We start from the raw sequence: 21,952 nt of genomic DNA, 5'->3' as shown, positions 1-21,952 counted from the left end.
CACACACAGGAACAGACTGGGGGTTACTGGGATTGGGTGGGAACAAAGGTCCAGCCCCACGAATCCAGCTCAGCTCCTCACATGTGACCTCCGATTTTATGCAGATCAGAACCCGTCTGGCTTCTGTTAGCCTGAGTCACCGTTCTGGAAGCTGGGCTTGCCCACCTCCTTGCGGTGGCCAGCCCTGCGTGGGTATGTGGGAAGGCAGGCTGGGGCTCCTCCTCTCACCCTCTGCCAGGAATCGGGGAGGAGGGGGTGGTTCTGCCCTGGGAGGGGCTGGTGGCCCAGGTGTAGCCAGGCTGTGCCTCCTTCCTGTGTCACCGCTCCGTCTGGAGCCAGAGCCTGGAAGACCTTGGAGGACCTCATCTTTCACCATGGCTTTAGGTAAGCTCCTTCTGCTTCTATTTTTCCATCTGAAACATGGGAATAAAAAGTATTTACCCAGTGCTCTCAGATTCTGAAGAGCAAGCATCAAGGGGAATGTCAAGGGCATGGAGCTCCTGGCCTGTCTGAGAGACCTGGCCACCATGCAGGCAACAGCTGCCACGGGGAGACTGTGCAGATGTTCGCAGGCAGGGACTGCAAACCTCGTGCATACTGAGTGAGCAGGTGGCCCAAGGAAGTATGCATGTGTGAGAAAATAATCATGAAGCCCTTGGAGCCCATTGGTCATTTCCTACTGTCAATAGAGAGGTGGAAAACTGGAGAAATGTTTCTGTAAAGCATGAGAAAGAACATTGTGAGCTCAATGAGAAATACTAATACAATCTGGTCCTCAGTCATAGATCTGAGGGGTAACAGAGAAGGACAGGGACTGTGTAGAATTAGGGGCTGTCACTAGTCAGTACCAGCAAGTGGCTGTCCCATGAGAATGCAAGCCCAAGTGGCCACAACTTCTCATTTTTCTTTTTTATTTTTTTGGGGGGGCCACATCGTGTAGCATGTGGGATCTTAGTTCCCTGACTGGGGATCAAACCCACAACCCCTGCAGTGAAAGGATGGAGTCTTAACCACTGGACTGCCAGGAAAGTCTCAGAACTTCTCAGTTTTCAAAAAGAATTGGATATTCTGATGTTGTGATGTGTAGCATTCTGATTAAATGAAACAATATTAGTATTGTTAGTTACTCAGTCATGTCTGACTCTGCAACTCCATGGACTGTAGCTCACCAGGCTCCTCTGTCCATGGGATTCTCCAGGCAAGAATACTGGAGTGGGTTGCCATTCCCTTCTCTAGAGGATCTTCTCGACCCAGGGATCGAACCGGATCTCCTGCATTGCAGGCAGATTCTTTACTGTTTGAGTTACAGGGAAGTCCCAAAATGAAACAATAAAGAAAGCAAATAAAATATTCAGTCTATAAGCTACTGGTTTGCAACTTCTGGTTACAATGTATATGGGGCAGAGAAAAGATATTAAGGTTGGCAGTCTGAAGATCAATTTTTAATTCTAAGTTGGCCTCTAGTGGGTAACTTTTTTCTCCTTTCTGGATCTCACTTTCCTCAATGTCAAGAGGAGGCTGGCAAACTCAGGGTTTCAAGGACACAGTAATAACTAATACCTCCATAGTGCTTGCTCCAGCTGGGCATTCTGCTGAACTATTTACATGGTTTAATTCTCCCCATAACCACATGAGGAAGGACTACTATGGTTCACATTTTCAGAAGAGGAAACTGGGCCACAGAAAGGTTAAGTAATTTGCTCAAAGCAAGACAGCCAGTATAAGGGACCGAGCTGGGCCTGACAGCAGACAGTCTGTTTCCAAACCATGGAATATACTCTGGGGCACAGACACCAAATGTGATCATGGAGAGAGAAGTGCTTTGTAAACCACAGCCAGGATTCCTGAAGCAGCCGACCTTCCCCCTTCCTCCAGAAGGTGTAACAGTCTCCAGTGGGCTGTGTGAAATAGCGCATGGTCTTGTGTATCTTTCAAATGTGTAAAGGAAGATGCAACTCCCAGAAACAGACAGTGATATACTGTGAAGAAATCACTATGCTTATAAATGGTTCATTCCAAAATATTTTCACCTGGCACATAGTAGATGCTAAATTAAAACTTGGTGCTAAAGTATAACTTGGATTGGATTGAAGTCAAGCAACAAATGCATGTGAGCCCAGTGAAGACACTGTGATTCCTGGGAGGAGGAACCCACATTCTCTAACACCTGGAGCATAGGTGGTACCATTGATACCAACCAGAGTGTACCCAGAGATAATCATGGTTTGACGGAAGAGCTGTAAAATTGAGGAAAGAGACAAGGATGAAGATGGAACTGCCCTGTGTGTACTGTGTGCTACCCTGGACAAGCCATTTACTTCAGTGGAACTCTGTTTACACTGCTGACCTTATAGCTGATCCGTGTGAAGGAGGAGGAAGAGGAGGAGGAGGGGATGAAGATGATGTCAATGAAAAAGTAAATATTTTCTACAGCTTAAGTCTGAAAACAATTTCAGACTACTAGATGGTGACCATGTCTTGATTACATAGTTGGAGGAAGTTAAATATGAATGGCTTAATTGAAAATTAACTTGATCAGAATGAAAGTGATTGATTAACACTATATCTGATATAGTCTCTTTTCTTGAGTGGAAAACTTACCACGGTTTTGGAGTATTCTAGCATGCTTTACCTACCTGTCTATTCATTTAATAAAATGAACAGCATCTCTGTTACTAGGTTACTTGGCAAGGGACAATGATTGATATTTAATTGTCCCTGCAATTTGCAGCACTAGCTACCAGATGACGCCAGCACCTTCTAAAGTTTTCTTGTGTTAGTCACTCAGTCTGGTTCAACTCTGTGACTCCATGGACTGTACCTCGCCAGGCTCCTCCGTCTATGGGATTTCCCAGACAAGAATATTGGAGTGGGTTGTCAATTTCCTTCTCCAGGGGATCTTCCTGTCCCAGGGATCAAACCTGGGTCTCCTGCACTGTAGGCAGAGTCTTTACCATCTGATCCACCAGGAAAAGTTTCTTAAGGGTGAGCAATCATCTGTTTTCCAGAAACTGAAATGTTCCCAGGATACAGGGCTTTCAGTGGGGCTTCTCCAATGACTCAGCAGGTAAAGAATCTGCCTGCAATGCAGGAGACACAGGAGAGGCAGGTTTGATCCCTGGGTCAGGAAGATCCCCTGGAGAAGAAAATGAAAAGTCATTCCAGTACTAGGAGCCTGGAGGACTATAGTCCAAAGGGTCAAAAACAGTTGGATGAGACTAAGCACAGGGCTTTCAGTACTGAAACCAAGAATATCCTGAAAAAACTAGGGAAATTGGCCATTCTAGTCCATAACCAGGTAAAGAGGTTTCTCTTTAACCTATGCAAGGTTTTAGAATTGTCCTTTCTTTACTAGCAAGAAAACCTCCTAAAATTTTCAAACAGTTATAGAATAAATCATTGCTCTTTATGATATGAGTTCAAACACATAGGGAACAGTATAAGAACAAATATAATTCTTGTTCCTGTTAACTATGCGATGAAGCAGAGAGGAAAAGACGTCACCTGCTTCTCTAGCAGGACTGCAGTGTGGAGGAATTGGGTTCAAATCTTGGCTCAGCCAAGATCTGTGGCAAATGATTTAATTTGTCTGAGCCTTGATTTTTTATTCTGCAAAGTGAGTATATCCCCATCTTGCGAGTGTATCTCTCAAGGTGTATCTACACCCACCTTGCACAACTGTTCTATGTGTGTGTACTCTGTCACTCAGTTGTGTCTGTTTTTTTGTGACCCCGTGGACTGTAGCCCACTAGGTTCCTCTGTCCATAGGATTTTCCAGGCAAGAATGCTACCAGCACGTGGGCTTCCCTGGTGCCTCAGTTGGTAAAGAATCCACCTGCAACGCAGGAGACCTGGGTTCGATCCCTGGGTTGGGAAGGTCTCCTGGAGAAGGAAATGACAACCCACTGGGAAATCCCATGGACAGAGGAGCCTGGCAGGCTACAGTCCGTGGGGTCGCAAGAGTCAGACACGACTTAGCAACTAAACCGCCATCAAACAAGACCTGTATGAGAGAGTAGAACACAGAGGCCAAAACACTGCAGGCGAGAAACAGAGCTGTTCCCTCCCCCACGTTCTTGTCTCCTCTCCCCTCACCCTGCCTGCAGAGACCTAATCTATCATCAAAGCCCCGAAGGCAAGAGCAAACTAGTACCTTGGAAAATATGAAGAAAACTTAGATAAATACAGGCTTTCAATGCAGATCCATATCAAACCCAGAAACTGCTAGAACAGAGATCATCTTGGAAAACTCTGAACCTCAGAAAGGAGTCACGGTGAGTTTACCGTTTGTATCTGGTGATAGGGGTCCCACATGGGATCTCACTGATAAGATGGCTCCTTATGTCGACCTCGCAAACAAAGAATAAATCACAATGATCCTTGAGACTGACCAAATTGCCCAAATGGCATCCTATTATCTCACTGGCACCTATCTTCTCAAAGCTGTGAGACCACCAGATTCCAGACCTCCGGCTACATGAACATCCCTTCAGAGAATTTTTCGTTGGTGGGGTATAAGAAGGACTCCGTCATAAGGGGACTTCCAGCCTTTTGATTTAGGAGAAGGGCCAAAGGTCAATCTGCTATAACTGCTTCCTGTGGGATAGGGGTATTATGGGGATAAGATAAGAAAAGGCTGGAGAGTGGGTCAAGGGGATTTGTGTGGGGTCAAAGTTTTTAACAATATGAGTGAGTTAGAAGTAGCTCATGGATAGTTTGGTTGGTGAAGGCTTGTAAGCAATCCTGAAGAAATTTTGAAAAAAGACGCATTAATCTTGGGCCGAAAGTTAGAAAAAGGGTTAAGAAGAAGGAGAGGGCCTAGAAAAGGTAGGACCCAGGGCATCCAATTCCAATTGCTTAACCAGTTTTCCATGAATTACTGAGGTGCTGGCATATTCTCGAGGCCCTGTTTGTCAGATTTCTTGCTACTTCCTTTACAATGCCTGATTTATTGGTGTAGAAACAGCAGGCTTCCTCCAAAAATAGGCATAGGCCTCCTTTTTCTGCTGTGAGGAGGTCTAATCCTCTTCTGTTTTGGAGGATCACAGCCGCCAGGGAATCTAGCTGGTTTTGGATAGTGATAAAGCTGTTAGGTATTTCTTCTAGGTTGTCAGTGAGGTCTTTAGAAAGGCTTTGATAGTAATTTAAAGAGGCTGTGAGTCCTGCAGTCCCTGCCCCAATCCCAGCAGCTATTCCTAAACTGATTAATAAAGGAATGAATTGAATTTCCAGTCTGGGTCGGTTATGAGTTAGTGGAATAGGAAGGGTCCGATTGTTAGGAGCAATAGAAATATCTGGGGCCAGATATACCAGGGTACATGTTCCTGTCCAGTTAGTGGGAAGACATGAATAAGCAGTGGTTCCACATAGGAAAAATATTCCAGGAGTAAGAAGACAACAGCTAAAATTGATAGCAAATAGGAGTCTTTCTGGGAACTTGTTACTAGTCTCTGAAACTGACAGTGAACTTGCCAGTGAAACCCCTACAAGAGGAGTATTTATACCATATGCAGAAGGAAGTCTCCCTGACAAAGTAAGAGAATGTCCTGCAGTTCCTGAGACATGATAGACAGATAGACCTGAAGGGAAGGAGAGATGTGAAGTGTGATTACAGAGGTGTGGTGGTATAGTTCCTAGATGAGGGTAAGAATTGTCTATAGAGTTTTGTCCGGAAAAACAGAAAGGAGCCTGTTGTTGTAGACAACCATCAGAAGTGGTGGGTGTTAAGGAGCAGTTACCAGGCTAGATCAGAGGGTGGGCTTGGGATAGTGACAGAGGCTTTGAATTTTGAGAGAAGGTCTCTCCCAAGAATAGGAGTGGAGCATTTTGGGAGTATGAGAAAAGAATGGGAAAATGGGGTATCTTGAAGTGTGCAAGGTAAAGGCTTGGTTATTCATGGTATAGATATTAAACCATCAACCCCTGTAACAGAGACCTGAGAGACCTTGGTTTTTCCGGAGTAGGCAGGCACAGAAGAGTAAGTGGCCTCTGTCAATGAGAAAGGAGATCAGCTTACCTGCCACTGTAAGAGTTACCCTGGGCTCCATTAGAGGTGATGAGAGCCGGAGCGTGGGGCCCTGGGCACCTTGTCTTCAGTCTGAGGATGTTGGGCAGAGCTGGGTCAGAGGACTCCTGCTCGGGACCAGGAGGGAATGTCCAGATCCCTAGAGAGGGATTTGGGCAGTCAACCTTCCAATGTCCCTTTATGCCACAGCTGGGACATGGACCTGGAGGGGGCCTTGGCTTTAGGTATGAGCCGGCCCAGTGGCCTTCGTTGCCACATTTGAAGCAGGGCCCAGGTGGCTTCCTTTCTTTGTTGGTTAATGGAGGCTTGGAGCTATGTAGGGCAGTAGCTAAAAGGTGGTATTTGGCCTGATCTCGTTGGGCCTTCTCTAGCTTTGCCTGTTCTTCCCGGTTATTGAAAATCTTAAAGGCTAATTTAAAAGGTCTTTTTGAGGGGCTAATTTAAAAAGTCTCTTCTGCCTTTTTTAGTTTCTTTCAGATATCTGGGGACAACTGGGAGATAAAATGGGTGTTAAGGATAATGGTGTCCTCTGCTGAAGTGGGGTCTAATTTTGTATATTTTTGTAGGGCTTCCATTAACCTGGCTAGAAATTGTGCCAGGTTTTCATTTAGTCTTTGATTATTTCCTGGAGCTTATCAAAGTTGATGGCTTTATGCCCTCCCTTTTGAAGGCCCACAATGAGGCCAGCAATCATATGATTACAGGCTGCTCATCCAGGTCTCCTTGCCTGATAATCCCAGTTGGGATGATCTTGGGGGACAGCCCTTGCCCCTGCGGGCTTAGTGTCTGTCCTGTGTATCTCATCAGCATGCGCCTGAGAGACTTGCCGTACTAGTTCCTTCTCTTCTGGGAGAAGAGTGGAGGAAAGGATGATGTAAATATCATGCCAGGTTAAATCATAAGACTGGGTAAGATACTTGAATTCTTTTAGATAATTATTAGGGTCTGAGGAGAAGGAGCCAAGACACTTTTCAATCTAAGATAAATCTGTAAGGAAGAATGGGACATGAACTCAAACAATGCCTTCTGCTCCAGCTACTTCCGGTAAAGGGAGGAGTTGGGTAGGGGAAAGAGAGGGGTCCTGCAGTGAAGTTTCCTGTTTAAAGTTGTTCAGGACCTGTACGGGGATGGCATCTGGGGAGGTTGGGGTAAAGCCTTGGGATCCTCAGGGTAGAGGGTGAGGCTGAGGTCTCAGAGCTTATCTCAGGCACAGTCTGGGGAGGAGGCTGGGAGCTGCGGTGGTGGCTAAGGCCTGCCCTTGAGAAGGAGGGAGGGAGGAGGGGACGTAAGGTGGAGGTTGTGGAACTGGATCTGGAGCAGCTGCAAGGAGATTGGGAGCGATGGGGGGGTGGCCTGTGGTCGGAAGTGTCGAAGGAAGAAAAAGAAAAATCTGAACAGGGATTGGGAGACATTGTATTAGGAGGATGTGGCCCAGAGTGGGTGAAGAGTATTTGAGAAGTAGAACCAGATTCACAGAGTAAGCATCGAGAGCAGAGAGCAAAGAAAACGTGAACATAAGGGATTTCTAACCACTTGCCAATGCTGAGGCAGAAGCTATTGAGGTCCCGGAGAAAATTATACTCGGCCACAGGGACCTGTTATCAAGTCTGTATTGCAGCCAGACAGAGTTAGAATAGTAAATAAGTCTTCCTGGTCCTATCTCCCCTTGGAAGCCCAAGGCTTTTAGGTTTCAGAGAAGGCATCCTAGAGGAGTAGATTTTGAGGGCTGGGATTGAGAATTTCCCATTGTGGCTGAATAGGGAGGTTAGCCAAGGGTGAGAGAAAGTGAGGAGAAAGGTCCGAGAGAAAAGGCATCCTCGTTCTTAGGACTTTCTCAGAGAGTAATTTAAAAAGACCCTGATGCGGGGAAAGATTGAAGGTGGGAGGAGAAGGGGACAACAGAGGATGAGATGGTTGGATGGCATCACCGACTCAGTTGGTGATGGACAGGGAGGCCTGGTGTGCTGCAGTCCATGAGGTCGCAAAGAGCCGGACATGACTGAGCAACTGAACTGAACTGAACTGAATGATAGTCTGCTTTGAAATGGGCGTCCCCTATTTCAAGGTCAGATGGGGTACAAGGCTGAGGGCCTGAGGGCCTAGGGATCCTCCTGCCTAGTGCCAGGACTTGGAAATGAGGCGAGAGAGAGAGAGGCTCCAAGAGAATGGGATTTCACTCACCCTGTAACCAATGGATGAAATGTGGGCCAATGCGTGGACATCAGTCCAACAAGGCAAGTGGAAAGTCCCGTCCCGGAGCTCTTCTCAGCTTGTCAGCAATGTCCAAAGGAGGGAACCATCAGAGGTGGGCTCGTGAGAGGAGCCCACCCAGTTGCGATGAATCTTCCCTCCTGGGTTTTGGCACCAGAAGGTAAGGCAAGTGCAGAGAAAAAGAGAGTGAGCTGGGCAGTCAGGCAAGAAAAGGGAAATTTATTAGAGGGAAAAGAGGGGGTGACTGGCCCTTAAGGAGAACCAGCTTCCTCCCTTTCTGACAGAGTCCTTCTTATACCCCACCAATGAAAAACTCTCTGAAGGGATGGTCACGTAGTTGGAGGTCTGGAATCTGGTGGTCTCAACAGCTTTGAGAAGATAGGCACCAGTGAGGTAACAGGATGCCATTTGGGCAATTTGGTCAGTCTCAAGGATCACTGTGATTTATTTTTTGTTTGTGAGGTTGACATAACGAGCCATCTTATCAGTGAGACCCCATGTGGACCCTATCATCTGGGAGGAGAACAGGCTTCTTATAAATCAGCAGTCAGTCGCAGTTGGCTTTATGCACAATCTCCTGACCTTCACCAGCCAGTACAACCAACATTGGTCATTGTGACGGCTGCAGTTTGGTGGACAGAGATGCTCAGGGGAGCACTTGTCCCCACACGTGACCTGCTGCTCTTGTTTTGTTGTCGTTTAGTCCCTCAGTCTTGTCTGACTCTTTGGAACCCCATGGACTGTAGCCCGCCAGGCACCTTTGTCCATGGGATTTCTCAGGCAAGAATACTGGAGTGGGTTGCTATTTCCTTCTCCAGGTGATTGTCCTGTCCCAGGGATTGAACCCACATCTCCTGCATTGGCAGGCAAGTTCTTTACCATTGAGCCACCTGGGAAGCCCGACCTGCTGCTATAGGGAGCTTCTAATCAGTTACCAGAATTGGTTAAAATTAACTTGGCTGCCTGACAGGGCCGGGTAGGTAGAGACTGACCAAGAGAGGACAGCAGATTACACTATGGGGACTTGTTTTTCTCGTCTTTTTCCTCCGCTTTGTATTCATGCATTTACTCATCTCTTGGAGAGAGTACTGGTGTCTTTTTTCTGTTATCTTAGGAAAACTTTACAAGGTTTGGACAATAGTACTGACTGTATTGTGTATGCACTGTACCACTCAGGCGTACAATAATTAGCTGAAGATTTGAAATGTGAGATTAAGTCAAAGGTGCACACCTGAACACCCAAAGCCAGCAGCTTAAATGTTTCCCAAGAGTCCTTGGATTGACAACAAAAACAACTCCAGGAGACACAACTGAAAATTTGCGTCAAGATTCATTGACATTTCCTGATAAACTGGATTTGTCAGTAGGCATCCCTTTTTGCACTTCCCAGGCAGCGCTAGTAGTAAAGAACCTGACTGCCAATGCAGGAGACATAAGAGACAGGGGTTTGATCCCTGGGTTGAGAAGATGCCCTGGAGGAGGGCATAGCAGCCCACTCCAATATTCTTGCCTGGAGAATCCCATGGACAGAGGAGCCTGAAGGGCTACAGTCCATAGGGTTGCAAAGAGTTGGAGACAACTGAAGCAACTGAGCATGCATACACATTGCTTTTTTGCAAGGGGAACAGGACCCATGTGGTGAGCCATTTGGGCTTAAGAGGAGGAAGACTGGAATCAGGAAATATGAAGACAATTTCTCTCTAGAAAGACTCAAGAGCTGTCAAATCTCCCTGGACCTTTAGGGTGCTGGAGACAGCAAGATCCCATCTCTTCCCCAACTTATTCAGTGTGGTGGATGGCTTGAAATCATCCATGGTGGGCGTGGACACCCAAGAAGTTGGGCAACGCTACAAGTCAGAAAAACCCCTTTGGAAATTCTGCTGTCAGTACCCACTGCCAAGATCTGTGTCACCCACTGTTTCAGGTTCAGTCACCCCCAAACTCAGTCCAACTCTGACCCATCTGGTCACTATTCCTAGGTTGATCTTAATAAGACAAATCTGACACTGTCACCCTCTGATTCAGTTTCCTTTTAGATAAATGCCCTGCTCCTTGGAGAGGAATTAAAAGTCCTTCCTTCTCTGAGTCCTGCTCAACTTTTCAACCACTTCTATCAGGCAGACTCATGGGGCCCAGGGGCGGAGAAGGACATAGTTTGTACTTTATCTTCCACTGAGTAGGAGAGACCTGCCCCACCTTAAACAAACCAGGTTTGGGCTGGGAACTTGGAGCACTGGAAGTGAACAGAAATGGAGCAGCCTGCACAGTCCCTGAAACCCAGTTCTGAGTCATCTCAAGCCCCGTTTGGGTGAAGTTACCTGGGGCTGCAGTGCCCTTGACTTCGTTGCCCAGCAGAAGCACCAGCTTCCATCCCTGGTCCGAGAAGATCCCACATATCGCAGAGCAACTAAGCCCGTGCATCACGACTACTGAACCCGAGCTCTAGAGCCCAGGAGGTGCAACTACTGAAGCCTGTGTGCCCTAGAGCCCGTGCTCTGCAATAAGAGAAGCCACCACTCTGAGAACCCCATGCCTCACAACTAGAGAGTAGCCCCTGCTCTCTGCAACTTAAGAAAAACCCACTCAGCAACGAAGACCCAGCTCAGCCAAAAATAAATAAATATATTATTTTTAAAACATACTATTTTAACCATATGTAACTATATATTTCAGCAGCACTAAGTATATTCATTCCAAAAAAATTTCCCATGCTTCATCACAGTCAACACCCTCCTTAGACACCCTGCTCTAGACAACTGAGAATCTTATCATTATAGTTTTACCTTTTCTAGAATTTTATATATATGAAATGATACCATACATTGTCTTTTGTACTTCTTTCATTCATCGTGAAGTTTTGGAGATTCATCCATGTTGTTGCATGTATCAATATTTTGCTTCTTTTTATTGCCCAGCAGTGTATCAGAGGATGCGGCTTCCCAGGTGGCTCCGTGGTAAAGAACCCACCTGTCAATGCAGGAGACATGACTTCGATCCCTGGGTTAGAAAGATCCCCTGGAGAAGGAAATGGTAAACCACTCTAGTATTCTTGCCTGGGAAATCCCATGTACTGGGGAACCTGATGGGCTACAGTCCATGGGGTTGCAAAGAGTCAGACATGACTTAGTGGCTAAACAACAACAATATCATAGGATAACTACAGTTTGTCCACTCATTCGCCGGTGAACATTTGGATTGTTTTCAGATTTGGGCTGTTAAGAATATGTGGCTGTGAATAATCTTGCCATAAACATTTGCATACAAAAAAAGTGAAGTGTCTCTGAGGGCATGCATTACCCGGAGCCTCAAATGATCCCACAGTTTTTGCTACAGTGTCTAACAGTTAATAAAAATAATCAGCATACTCAAGACAATATGTGCAACAGAGAAAAAGGGACAATTGAAGGAAACCCAGCAGGGATTCAAATGATAGAGTCAACTGGAGCAGCCTTTGTAAGAACCTGAATGAATAACAGGATCGAAGGTGTAAAAGACAAGATTGCAACTTCTGGTAGAGAAGTAGAAACTCTACAAAAAAAAAAGGAAGCAACTGGAAATCCTAGAACTGAAAGATGCCATTAACTGAAATCGAGAAAGAGTTCTCATGTGTAGGATACTTCCTATGTGGGCAGACTGCTCTGAACACTTTACAGGCATTCACAATGAAAATTCACCCGTGTGGTCTCCGTGGAGCCCATCTCATGTCACTCTTGGGACACGGATTTCTCCTGAATGTCCTGTTTCCCTTGAAGTGGGTCTTAGTTACTTCTGTTGTCACTGGTGGCTAGCAGGGCAGGGCTTGGCATGTAGCAGGCACAGCGGTGATGTCTGGAGCTGGGAGGGAAGCTCAGGGTGCTGACAGGGGAGGCAGAGTCTACTCCATGGCATGGTCATTAACCTCAACTCAGGAAGCGGAGTGAAGGCTGAGCACCAGAAGCGAGACTACATGTAGTCAAAGATGCCGGTAGGGGGTGGCTTCACAGGTGGTTCTAGTGGTAAAGAACCCTCCTGCCAATGCAGGAGACGTAAAAGACGTGGGTTTGACCCCTGGGTTGGAAGATCCCTGGAGGAAGGCCTGACAACCCACTCCAGTATTCTTGCCTCGGAAATCCCACAGACAGAATAGCCTGGCGGGCTACAGTCCATGGGGTCGCAAAGAGTCAGGGCACGACTGAGCAACTAACACACACAATGGATAAGGAAACAGATCCGGAGAGCCCTGGCTCATTGCCTGGGAGGCCCAGTCCTAAGTGACTCCACTGCCCAGCCTCAGGGACTCCTACCCCTCTGCCCAGAAAGGGCTTATGTGCTCTTTTGTTTCACTCAGCGAGGTGACACAATTTTTGCAGAAATGTTGCATTTGCTTTGAAAGAAGAGCTCTTTAAAGATCTGAGAAAGATCCTTTGCAAACTTCCTCTTTAAAAAAACGTTTTTATCAAGGTATAACTGACTTATGAGGTACAAATGACATAGGAAATGGCAACCCACTCCAGTATTCTTGCCTGGGAAATCCTATGGACAGAGGAGCCTGGTGGGCTATAGTCTTTGGGTCGCAAAAGAGTAGGACATAACTTAGCGACTAAACAGCAACAATTGATGTATTACATTATGTGAGTTTCAGATGTACAACACAGTAATACAATTATTTTTTTGCTTTTGCTTGTGATGAGAACTTTTAAGATCCACTTGCCTAGTAACTTTCAAATATGCCATGCGGCCTTCCTTTTTCACAGATTTTACCCTCTTTTGGACACAACCTCTGATGGGTTGGCTGAAAATAAAGTCAGACTCCTCAAGATCTGCTGCTATAATAGGGTGTCCCTTGGGTGGGAACCAGGAGACCTGGATTTCTGGCTGTACCTTGCCATGGATGAGCTGTGTGACCTTGGGAAGGTGTCTTTCCTTCTCTGGGTCTTCTTCAGAAACAAGGATGGGATGAGGCAGGATGACGCTGAGTGTCCATCAAGTTCTCAAAGGCCACAATCTGTCCTTCTGTACTAGAGGTCCATCCTCCTACCATTGAGACCGTGTAGGACCCGCTTCAACTCTTCTCTGTCCATAAAGAGGAATATACTTTCCTTTTCCCTAACCATCTAGAATGTCGTAAGAAAGGAAGTTAATGTTTCTGAGTGCCCACTCTGACCCAGAACTTTCACCTTCCAATCAACCAATCTCCCTCCTTCCCTCCATTTCCTCCGCCCTTCCCGCATTCCTTTGTTCCTTCCTCCCTCTCACATTTTCTTCTCTCCTTGTACCCATAAGGATGACATAATCGACCTCATTCTGAGTATGAAGAAGTAGAAGAAGAGACCCAAACAAATGATTTGTTCCAGGTCACGCAGGTGACAAACAGCACGTGCCAGAGGCAGATTTTAGATTCATTTCTGTCCCAAATGGGATGTGGAGTTCACCCCATTTTCCCAAGACCCGTAACTTCAAAGACATGGATAACAGGAATACAGTTGGTTTCAAAGTCCCCTCCCAGGAAGTTTACTCTAGAACAGGAGAAAGCAAGCCTGAGGCCAAATCCAGCCACCACCTGTTTTGTAAATAAAGTTGTCCTGGAACCCAATTAGCTTGTGGATTTGCAGATTGGCTGGGCTTCCCCAGTGGCTCAGTGGGGAAAAATCTGTCTGCCAGTGCAGGAGACGCTGGTTTGATCCTAGGGTCAGGGAGGTCCCCTGGAGGAGGAAATAGTAACCCACTCCAGTATGCTTGCCTGGAGAATCCCATGGGCAGAGGAGCCTGGTGGGCTACAGTCCATGTGGTCATAAAGAGTCAGACACGACTTAGTGACTGCACACACGCACACATTACAGGTTGTCTAAGATCGCTTTTCAACTATGACAGTCGAGTTGAGTAATAATGACGTATGGCCCCAGAAATCCTAAAACGTTTGCTATCTGATCTTTGTCTGACAGAGTATTTGCCAGCCCCTGGTCCAAGGTCCAGCAAGGCTGTCCCTTTTTGAAAGAACACAAAATGGCCTGAGTCTCTGACATGTACTGGGAACCCTGCCACTTGGCTTCTTACAAGAGGGGGACATTTCTACTCACATTTGGTTTTTCAAAGCCTCAGGATACCTGTCGGGCAGATGAAGGGCTTGGGTTTTCATTGTGCCCTTCTTCCCAGGAACTGGGTGAAGGGGAAATAGAAATCTCGATTTTGGGGAAATTGCACAGAGGAAAAGGGGAGGGAATGGGTTACGACATCCCATTGCGACACTCGGCAGGGTTGAAAGTGACAACAGCAAGGTTTCTCGTTTTGGAAATATGCAGGCGTTTCCGTTCATTTCGTGGGACAGGCGGCCGCAGCCCGGCTGGGTGAGCCACTCTTTTCTTTATAAGCAGCTCCTCTGGGTCTGAAATGGCAGTCCCTCATTGCCTCGAGGTCACAGGATGGACATCTACATCCACGGTTACCTAATCTGTCTCCTCCTCTTCCTGTTCCATTCAGAAACAGCCTGCCACCCTTTGGGAAAGAGACCCTGCGAGATGCAAGCCTTCAGGTAAGGCTGACCCCAAGGAAGTGGGGCTGGAGGGATAGAAAAGCGATGCAGGACACAGCCATCTGGGGCTGCCCTGGGTTTGGGCTTGAAAGTGAAGTGAAGTGAAGTCGCTCAGTCATGTCTGACTCTTTGCAACCCCATGGACTGTAGCCTACCAGGTTCCTCTGTCCATGGGATTTTCCAGGCAAGAATACTGGAGTGGGTTGCCATTTCCTTCTCCAGGAGATCTTCCCAATCCAGGGATTGAACCTGGGTCTCCCACATTTTAGGCAGACGCTTTACCCTCTGAACCATTAAGCATCCCTTAATAATTAAGGTTAGGGTTAGCTGCCTAAGGTTAGCTAACTAAGGTTGGCTGCCACATCCGTGACCTTCGGCAATTGTATTTAAAAATCTCTCAGGTGTGCAAAGCTTGGCTGGAGGCTTGACTTACTTGCCCAGGGGCTCAGGCATCTTGGTGACAGAAATGTGCCCAGGAGCCATGCTGGGGCTGAAGCCTGGCAGAGTGCTCTGGACAAAGAAACAGAGCGGGGCACTGTGGACAGGACACAGCCCAGAGTTCCAGATTGATGGTTAACAACGCCTGACTGTGTTGGTACATCAGAGGGTCCAGCTCCCTTGGGGCCTCAGTTTCCCCATCTGTGACCTGGGGTGAATTCTAACCCTACCTATGTTACAAGGTTGTGAAAGCCAAAGACACGGATAGCATTGTGACAGTGTTTTGTAAGCAGTAAAGCATCTGAAAACTATTGTGGTGGATAGGGGTTTCAGTCTTATATGACTCTCAGCGACCCTATGGACTGCAGCCCATCAGGCTCCTGAAAACTATTATTAAAAACTGGGTCAGGAATGTGGTGAGGTGTCACCATCCCTGCTGTAAAAATAGCAGGCTGTGATGCTGATAAAAACAGAGCCATGTGGCCTCTGGGCTCCGATGTCCCAGGACTTGTTGGGATGACCTCACCCTTCAGCTCTCAAAACAGTCACAATGTTATCTGTGGCTTTGGCTTTCACAACCTTGTAATACAGGTAGGGTTAGCATTCACCCCAGGTCACAGCTGGGGAAACTGAGCCCCCAGGGGAGCTGGACCCTCTGATGTACCAACACAGTCAGGAGTTGTTAACCATCAGTCTGGAACTCTGGGCTGTGTCCTGTCCACAGTGCCCCTCTATGATTCTTTGTCCAGAGTTTCTCTCGCCTGAGGCTGCAGGCTGGGACTTTGCCTGTGTGGGTCCCAGAGAAGCCTCTCCCCTTCCCAGGGGTCTGCCTCGACCTCCTCCCATTGTCTGGGATTCCAGAAGTTACCACTGGAGGCCTCTAGAAAGGAATGTTTAATCCTTTCAGATGGAATTCAACTCATCCAGGAGCTAAGAATAGTTATGAAAGGTCAAATGCTCATTCCAGCCAAGAACTTTACAGTTTGACTGGCCCCCTCTCGCTGAGCTCATGGGCTCTTCAAGGTCACCTGATGAGATGGGTGTTGCCAGCCCCCTTTCACAGGTGAGGAGATGAGGCACAGGTCCAAGGTCATCCTGGGGGAAGGAGGCAGCAGGGAGTGGAGTGTCCACATCCTGGCTGGGGCCCTGTTACTCCATCTCACAGCTACAAGCCCTGCTCTCAGCCGGAGAGGCCCTTCACCAAGAGGAAAAAACAGGGAGCCAGAAACAGGCCACAGGGTGAACTGGAAGGGAAGCTGACTTGCCAATAGAGAACAGACTTTGGGGACAAGTTTTCATGGTCTAAGGCTTGGAGCGAGTTAGCTGCAATGGGGCCTGACCCTTGAAGCTTCTAGCTCTGTGCTGTGGGGGCCACTAATCTTAGATGTCTCTTTAGATTTACATTTAAATTCATAAATATATAAGAAAATAAAAAATTTGGGACTTTCCCTGGTGGTTCAGTGGTTAAGACTCTGTGCTTCAATGCAAGGGGTACTGGTTTGATCCATGGTCAGGGAACTAAGATCCCACATGCTGTGTGACCAAAAAAAAAATTAGAAAATATGCGGATCCTCAATCACACCACATTTCGAGAGCTAAATAGCTGCACGTCTCAATAGCTGCAAGTAAATTGATGGCTACCATATTGGATGGTGCAGACAAAGAACATGTCTACACCCAGGAAGTTTATTAATGGTCCTACTCTAGAGCCTGCTTTGCTGAAGTAGGAGGTGGCTGCTTGGGAAGCTGAGGATGAGGAATAAGGTGAGAAGAGGAGTAGAAGGCAGGGACATGGCCTACCAGATCTGGGATTTGGGTCTGTCTTTTAACCAGTGTTGACCTCAGTCTTCACATCCATGCTATGGGTGTGTTTAATTCCACACCCCTGGGAGAAAACTGAACACACTCTGGGGGATACAGAAAAGGGGATGGGCATACAGCAGCTGTCCACTACAGCTGGGTCCTTCTGTTTTTCAGGATCTGGGATGTCAACCAGAAGATCTTCTACCTGAGGAATAACCAACTAGTTGCTGGATACTTGCAAGGACCAAATACTAAGTTAGAAGGTGAGTGAGGGCCAGGAAGGTCAATGCTGAGTGGGCACCGATCACTTTGCTCAGGGGTCTGCAGCACTGTGGCTTGACCCTGGGAATTTTAGGTACCATGTCTTAATCCCTGTTGGTTCTTTGTGGCCACGTTTGAAGCTGGAGAGGCCTGGCCACTGAAGGACACATATGAGGGGAGCCTCAAGAAGACAGAGAGGGTAGAGCCTAGGTTGGGAGCCACCACCTACAGACACCATGATCCCAGGCCACAAATGGGAGGGCAGGGCCCAGAAGGCAAGACCAGCCCTTTTCTTCCTCCAGTGCCTAGGAAGCCCATGTTTCTGCGTGTTCAAACTCTCACTCCCACCTAAAACTAACACACCATCCACAGGCTGGGTTATATCCCTTAATCTTGGACACCACATTGAGTCATGTTCCAGATCCATGTCAACCTGGATGAATTTCAACAAGGTTCACTCACTCTGTTCCTTGGTTTTCCCCTTAGTAAGAGAAGGACAATTGGATGACAGGATGCGGGTTTCTTCCAGCACCAGCCCTCTAGGATGTTTTCACGTCCTTGTTGGCTGGTTTGGTATTGTAGAATGGCATGATCCCCATTCTTGTTCTCTGTCCCTTCCTCACTCTAAAAGGGCGTGAGACCCACTTGTCCTGTCCTCTGGTAACTCTCCAAATAAGGATGTTAAACCGCAGAGAAACTGAGGTCTTCACTCCCAATGAGTGCATGGAGACCACCAAGGGGAAAAAAATGGGTTCAAACCCATCCAGGCTTCTGTGGACCAAGCCCTGGAGCCCCACTCATGACCTCATGTACTGGGCCCCATGGGCAGCAGACCTGTGGACCTAGAGCACAGGGGTTCTGGGGAAGGGGGTGTGTGCACGTGCTCAGTCCTGTCCAATCCTTGTGACCCCATAGACTGTAGGCCACCAGGCTTCTCTGTCCATGGGATTTTCCAGGCAAGAATATTGGGGTGGGTTGCCATTTTCTCCTCCAGGGGATCTTCCCAACCCAGGGATAAAACCCTTGTCTGTTGCGTTACTGCATTGGCAGGTGGATTCTTTACCAATGAGCCACCTGGGAAGCCCAGGAAAAGGAGGGAAGGGTAGCAATCACCTGGAGAAGAATTTAGGTGCCTTGGTCCTTAAGGAGTAGCTAGACAGTGTGCTTGGTTTCATCTTCTGTTTGGATCTTGACCAAGAAGATGGGACCTCTCTGTCCTTCTGACCTTGGGGTTTTAGTCTGCTTGTTTTTTTAGTTGCTAAGTTGTATTTGACTCTTTCACAACCCCATGGATGGTAGCCTGCCGGGTTCCTCTCTCCATGGATTGCCTAGGCAAGAATACTGGAGTGGGTTGCCATTTCCTTCTCCAGGGGATCTTCCCGACGTGGGCATCAAACCTTTGTCTCCTGCATTGCAGAAGTATTCTTTACCACTGAGCCACGAGGGAAGCCCAGGATTCTAGTTAAAGGAACAGAAAAGTCCCCAGGGAGAGTCCAGCCTGCTGTGTCTTCTCCATCTCTGCCTTCTCTTCTCTACAATCTGAACTTCCCCTTTGTTCTTCCCCAGAGAAGATAGATGTGGTACCCATCGAACACCATACTATGTTCCTGGGGATCCATGGGGGGAAGCTGTGCCTGGCCTGTGTCAAATCTGGAGATGAGATCAAGCTCAAGTTAGAGGTAAGAACCTGCCTCAGACAACAACCACCCCCAAACTCCGTGGCTTAAAACAAGCACAGTGTGCCCTTTCTCATGATTCTGTGGGTTGACTAGGATCAGCTGGGTAGATCTGTGCCCCATGATGTAGCTGAGTTCCCTCCTGCAGCCACATTCAGCAGGGAGCTTAGCTGGGGCTCATCCTCCAGGTTCTCCTTCCACACAGTCTTGCTGATTTCAGTTGTCAGCTTGAGCTTCCTTACAGCATGGTGGTTTGTTTCCAAGAGGGATAACTCCAAAAAGGCAAGCCTTAGTGTGCAAGCACTTATTAAGCTTTTGTTTGTATCATACCATTAATGTCCAGTTAACTAAACCTCGCCACGTGGCTAAGTCGAGCCTCAATGAGAGAGGGGATTGCCAGGATGAGGACACCAGGAGGCATGGCTCCTTTGGGGACCTCAGTCTCTGTGTGTCAGTCTCTTGCCCAGGGGCCACTAACCCACTTGGTCTTGCCCTCTTCTAGTAAAGCCAACTTTCGGGACCGTTCTTTTCCAGCCCTTATCTACTCAAATCCATGAGTTTGCATCCCCTCCAGGGCTTTGTGCTCCTGTGCAACATTAATGGGCTATCAGCCCTGGAAAAAGAGAGCTTTTTATTAGGGGACTGTTGGACGAAATCTTAACCCACATGAGACTGGCTGTAACTGTGGCATTGTCCTTTCTGTCCACTAGTGAACGGGCACTTTAGTGGAAAGTGACTGCCTTCTTTGTGTGGAGTAGCAATGACCAGGATATTGTGAATAATATGGACTGCCATACCCTGCCCAGCTGCTGCACTCTCCCATCTCTCAGAGGTGCAGACATGACAGAGTCCAGCCTCCACAGGCCTTGGCCTCTGTTGATGGTACCATGTGTTTACCAAACATATTGACCCAAGGCTATAGTGGTCAGATGTCCTCAAATCAAGGTGTAAGCACGGGACAACCTCCTTGTGTCAGGCTGTCCTGAGACCCAGAACACTTGTGCCAGGCCAGCATTTCCCCAGCACTTACTCTGGGCAGGAAGATGGCCAGGTGGGCTACAAGAACCCCTCTGCTCCTCTGCCTTCACTTGCTTCTTCTTGACTTCCAGGCTGTGAACATCACCGACTTGAACCAGAACAGGGAGCAGGACAAGCGCTTTGCCTTCATCCGCTCCGACAATGGCCCCACCACCAGCTTCGAGTCGGCTGCCTGCCCCGGCTGGTTCCTCTGCACATCGCTGGAGGCCGACCAGCCGGTGGGCCTCACCAATACGCCCTCAGAGGCAATCAAGGTCACCAAGTTCTACTTCCAGCAGGACTAGTCATGGTGCTCAGCCTTTCCTGTCCCCGGTCCCAGCACATCCATGACTCCAGAGATGCCTGTCCACCCTGCTCAGGGTCTCCTGGGTGTTGTGGGGCTCAGCGGGATGGCCTTGGCTGGGAGGACCTTCAGAAGGAGGTACAAGAGCCCTGGGAACAAGATCCCGTCTCCAACCTCCTCCGCTCAATCAGCCTCCCTCCACAAGGTCTTTCTAAAGTGCAGATGGAACCCCAGCCCTCCTCAAAGCCCTCAGGGTGGCCTGTGCCTTCAGGGTAAAGCCCACACCCTGGGCCAGCTCCAGTTCTGCCTCCTTTCTCACCCCAGACCCCCAGGTGCTCACTTCCTTCTCCCTAAGCACCTTCCATTTCTCGTTTTGCAAAGGGGTGCTACTCCAGGGCAAGATTTTTAGGGTCTGTAGCAAAATGGGAAATAAGGATTTCCTGGTATGTTCTTCTTTTTTTTTTAATTTCTTAGTATCTTTTTGTTAAATTAAACCAACTTTGAAAGAGAGTCTTTTATTTGGAAATGATGTCCTTTCTGGAAGGGAGTAAAATATTAAAATAGTCCCATGTTTAGAAAGTGATGTTGAAAGGAGGTGATAGCGTTTCCTTTTTTATCTCTTATTTTTGTGATGCCCTAACCTGTACCTGGGTTGGGAAGATCCCCTGGAGAAGGGAATGGCAGCCCACTCCACTCTTCTTGTCTGGAAATTTCCACGGACAGAGGAGCCTGGCAGGCTACAGTCCATGTGGTGACAAAGAGTTGGATATGACTGAGCAATTAACGCTTTCACTTTTCAGCCTGTAACAATGAAAAGTTAGCATAATGTGTTGGTCTCCTAGTTTTTGTTTTTTTCTGGAATTTTCCTGGAAGTCTAGACCCTCTGGCCCAGGCCCTGAGCATGCCCTCCACTCCAGACTTCCTGCAGCTGCCTGCAGTGCTGTGCCCTCCCCGGCCCTCTCATCAAAGTCCCCTAGCTTCCAAGACGCCACACAAATGTAGCTTCTCCTGACCTCCCGGGAGGAAAGAACTGCTCCTTGACTATTTTAGTGCTTCTGATTCCGAGACTTGTTTGGAAGATGTGCCCCTGTCTGTCTCCTCACCAGCCGGTGAGCCTCTGGGAGCAGCAACCGTGACCTCCCCCGTCTCAGGTCTCCCCTGGGGCCGAGCACACAGCCTGGCCTCAGCAGGTGCTCAGTGAATGCGTGTTGTATGTGTTGAATGGAAAGTGTCCTGTTCTCTGTGACTTAAGCTTTGTTTTATGATAAAAACTTGAAAACTCATCTACTTTGCTGGCTGTGTCTGTGGCCTTGCTGGCCTTGGGGCAAAGAGAGCTGGAAGTGGGGGTGGGGCAGGGACCGGTCTTTTAAACTCCTGGGGTAGGCCTGGCTACCTCTCCTGAGTCCCTTTATCCTGGGGTCTCACTCTCCTTGGAGAACAGGAGAGCAGATCTCTCTGCTAGAAGGTTGCAGCACCATCATCCACAATAGCCCCCAACTAGAAACAACCCAAATGCCTACCCCAGAAAAATGAACACATGGGGACTTCCCTGGTTGTCCAGTGGGTAAGACTTCACACTTTCAGTGCATGGGGTCCAGGTTCCATCCCTGATCAGGGAACTAGATCCCACATGCTACAATGAAGATCGAATACCCTGCATACCACAACTAAGACCCTGTGCAGCCAAATAAATAAATAGATATAAAAAT

At 47.9% G+C, this 21,952-nt stretch overlaps 1 protein-coding gene across 3 annotated transcripts; it reads left to right on the top strand.

Annotated features, from left to right (window-relative positions):
- Nucleotides 1-311: 311 nt before the first annotated feature.
- IL1RN (interleukin 1 receptor antagonist) lies at nucleotides 312-21,526 on the top strand. Of its 3 annotated transcripts, none has more exons than XM_081483570.1 (5): nucleotides 312-384; nucleotides 14,693-14,744; nucleotides 17,160-17,248; nucleotides 18,813-18,925; nucleotides 20,032-21,526. In XM_081483570.1, the coding sequence occupies exons 1-5, from the start codon at nucleotides 375-377 to the stop codon at nucleotides 20,242-20,244; spliced, it is 477 nt and encodes a 158-aa protein (XP_081339696.1). In that variant the 5' UTR covers nucleotides 312-374; the 3' UTR covers nucleotides 20,245-21,526. The 3 variants fall into 3 exon arrangements, with proteins under 3 accessions (XP_081339696.1, XP_081339697.1, XP_081339695.1); XM_081483571.1 differs by lacking the exon at nucleotides 312-384 and adding an exon at nucleotides 14,534-14,559; XM_081483569.1 differs by lacking the exon at nucleotides 312-384 and having other exon boundaries at nucleotides 14,534-14,744.
- The last annotated feature ends 426 nt before the right edge of the window (nucleotides 21,527-21,952 follow it).

Source organism: Giraffa tippelskirchi, chromosome 4 (genome assembly GCF_054371585.1).
Source record: "Giraffa tippelskirchi isolate mGirTip1 chromosome 4, T2T-mGirTip1v1.2.pri, whole genome shotgun sequence".
Lineage (NCBI taxonomy): Eukaryota > Metazoa > Chordata > Mammalia > Artiodactyla > Giraffidae > Giraffa > Giraffa tippelskirchi.
This window is presented reverse-complemented; position numbering and strand designations above follow the sequence as displayed.

What these genes read in the sequence shown, in the direction of transcription:
- IL1RN (XM_081483569.1), top strand. Translation starts at nt 14,635, where the DNA reads ATGGACATCTACATCCACGGTTACCTAATCTGTCTCCTCCTCTTCCTG. An exon ending in TGCGAGATGCAAGCCTTCAG is followed by an intron (nt 14,745 to 17,159) that starts GTAAGGCTGACC and finishes TCTGTTTTTCAG; the next exon opens with GATCTGGGATGTCAACCAGA. An exon ending in AGATCAAGCTCAAGTTAGAG is followed by an intron (nt 18,926 to 20,031) that starts GTAAGAACCTGC and finishes CTTGACTTCCAG; the next exon opens with GCTGTGAACATCACCGACTT.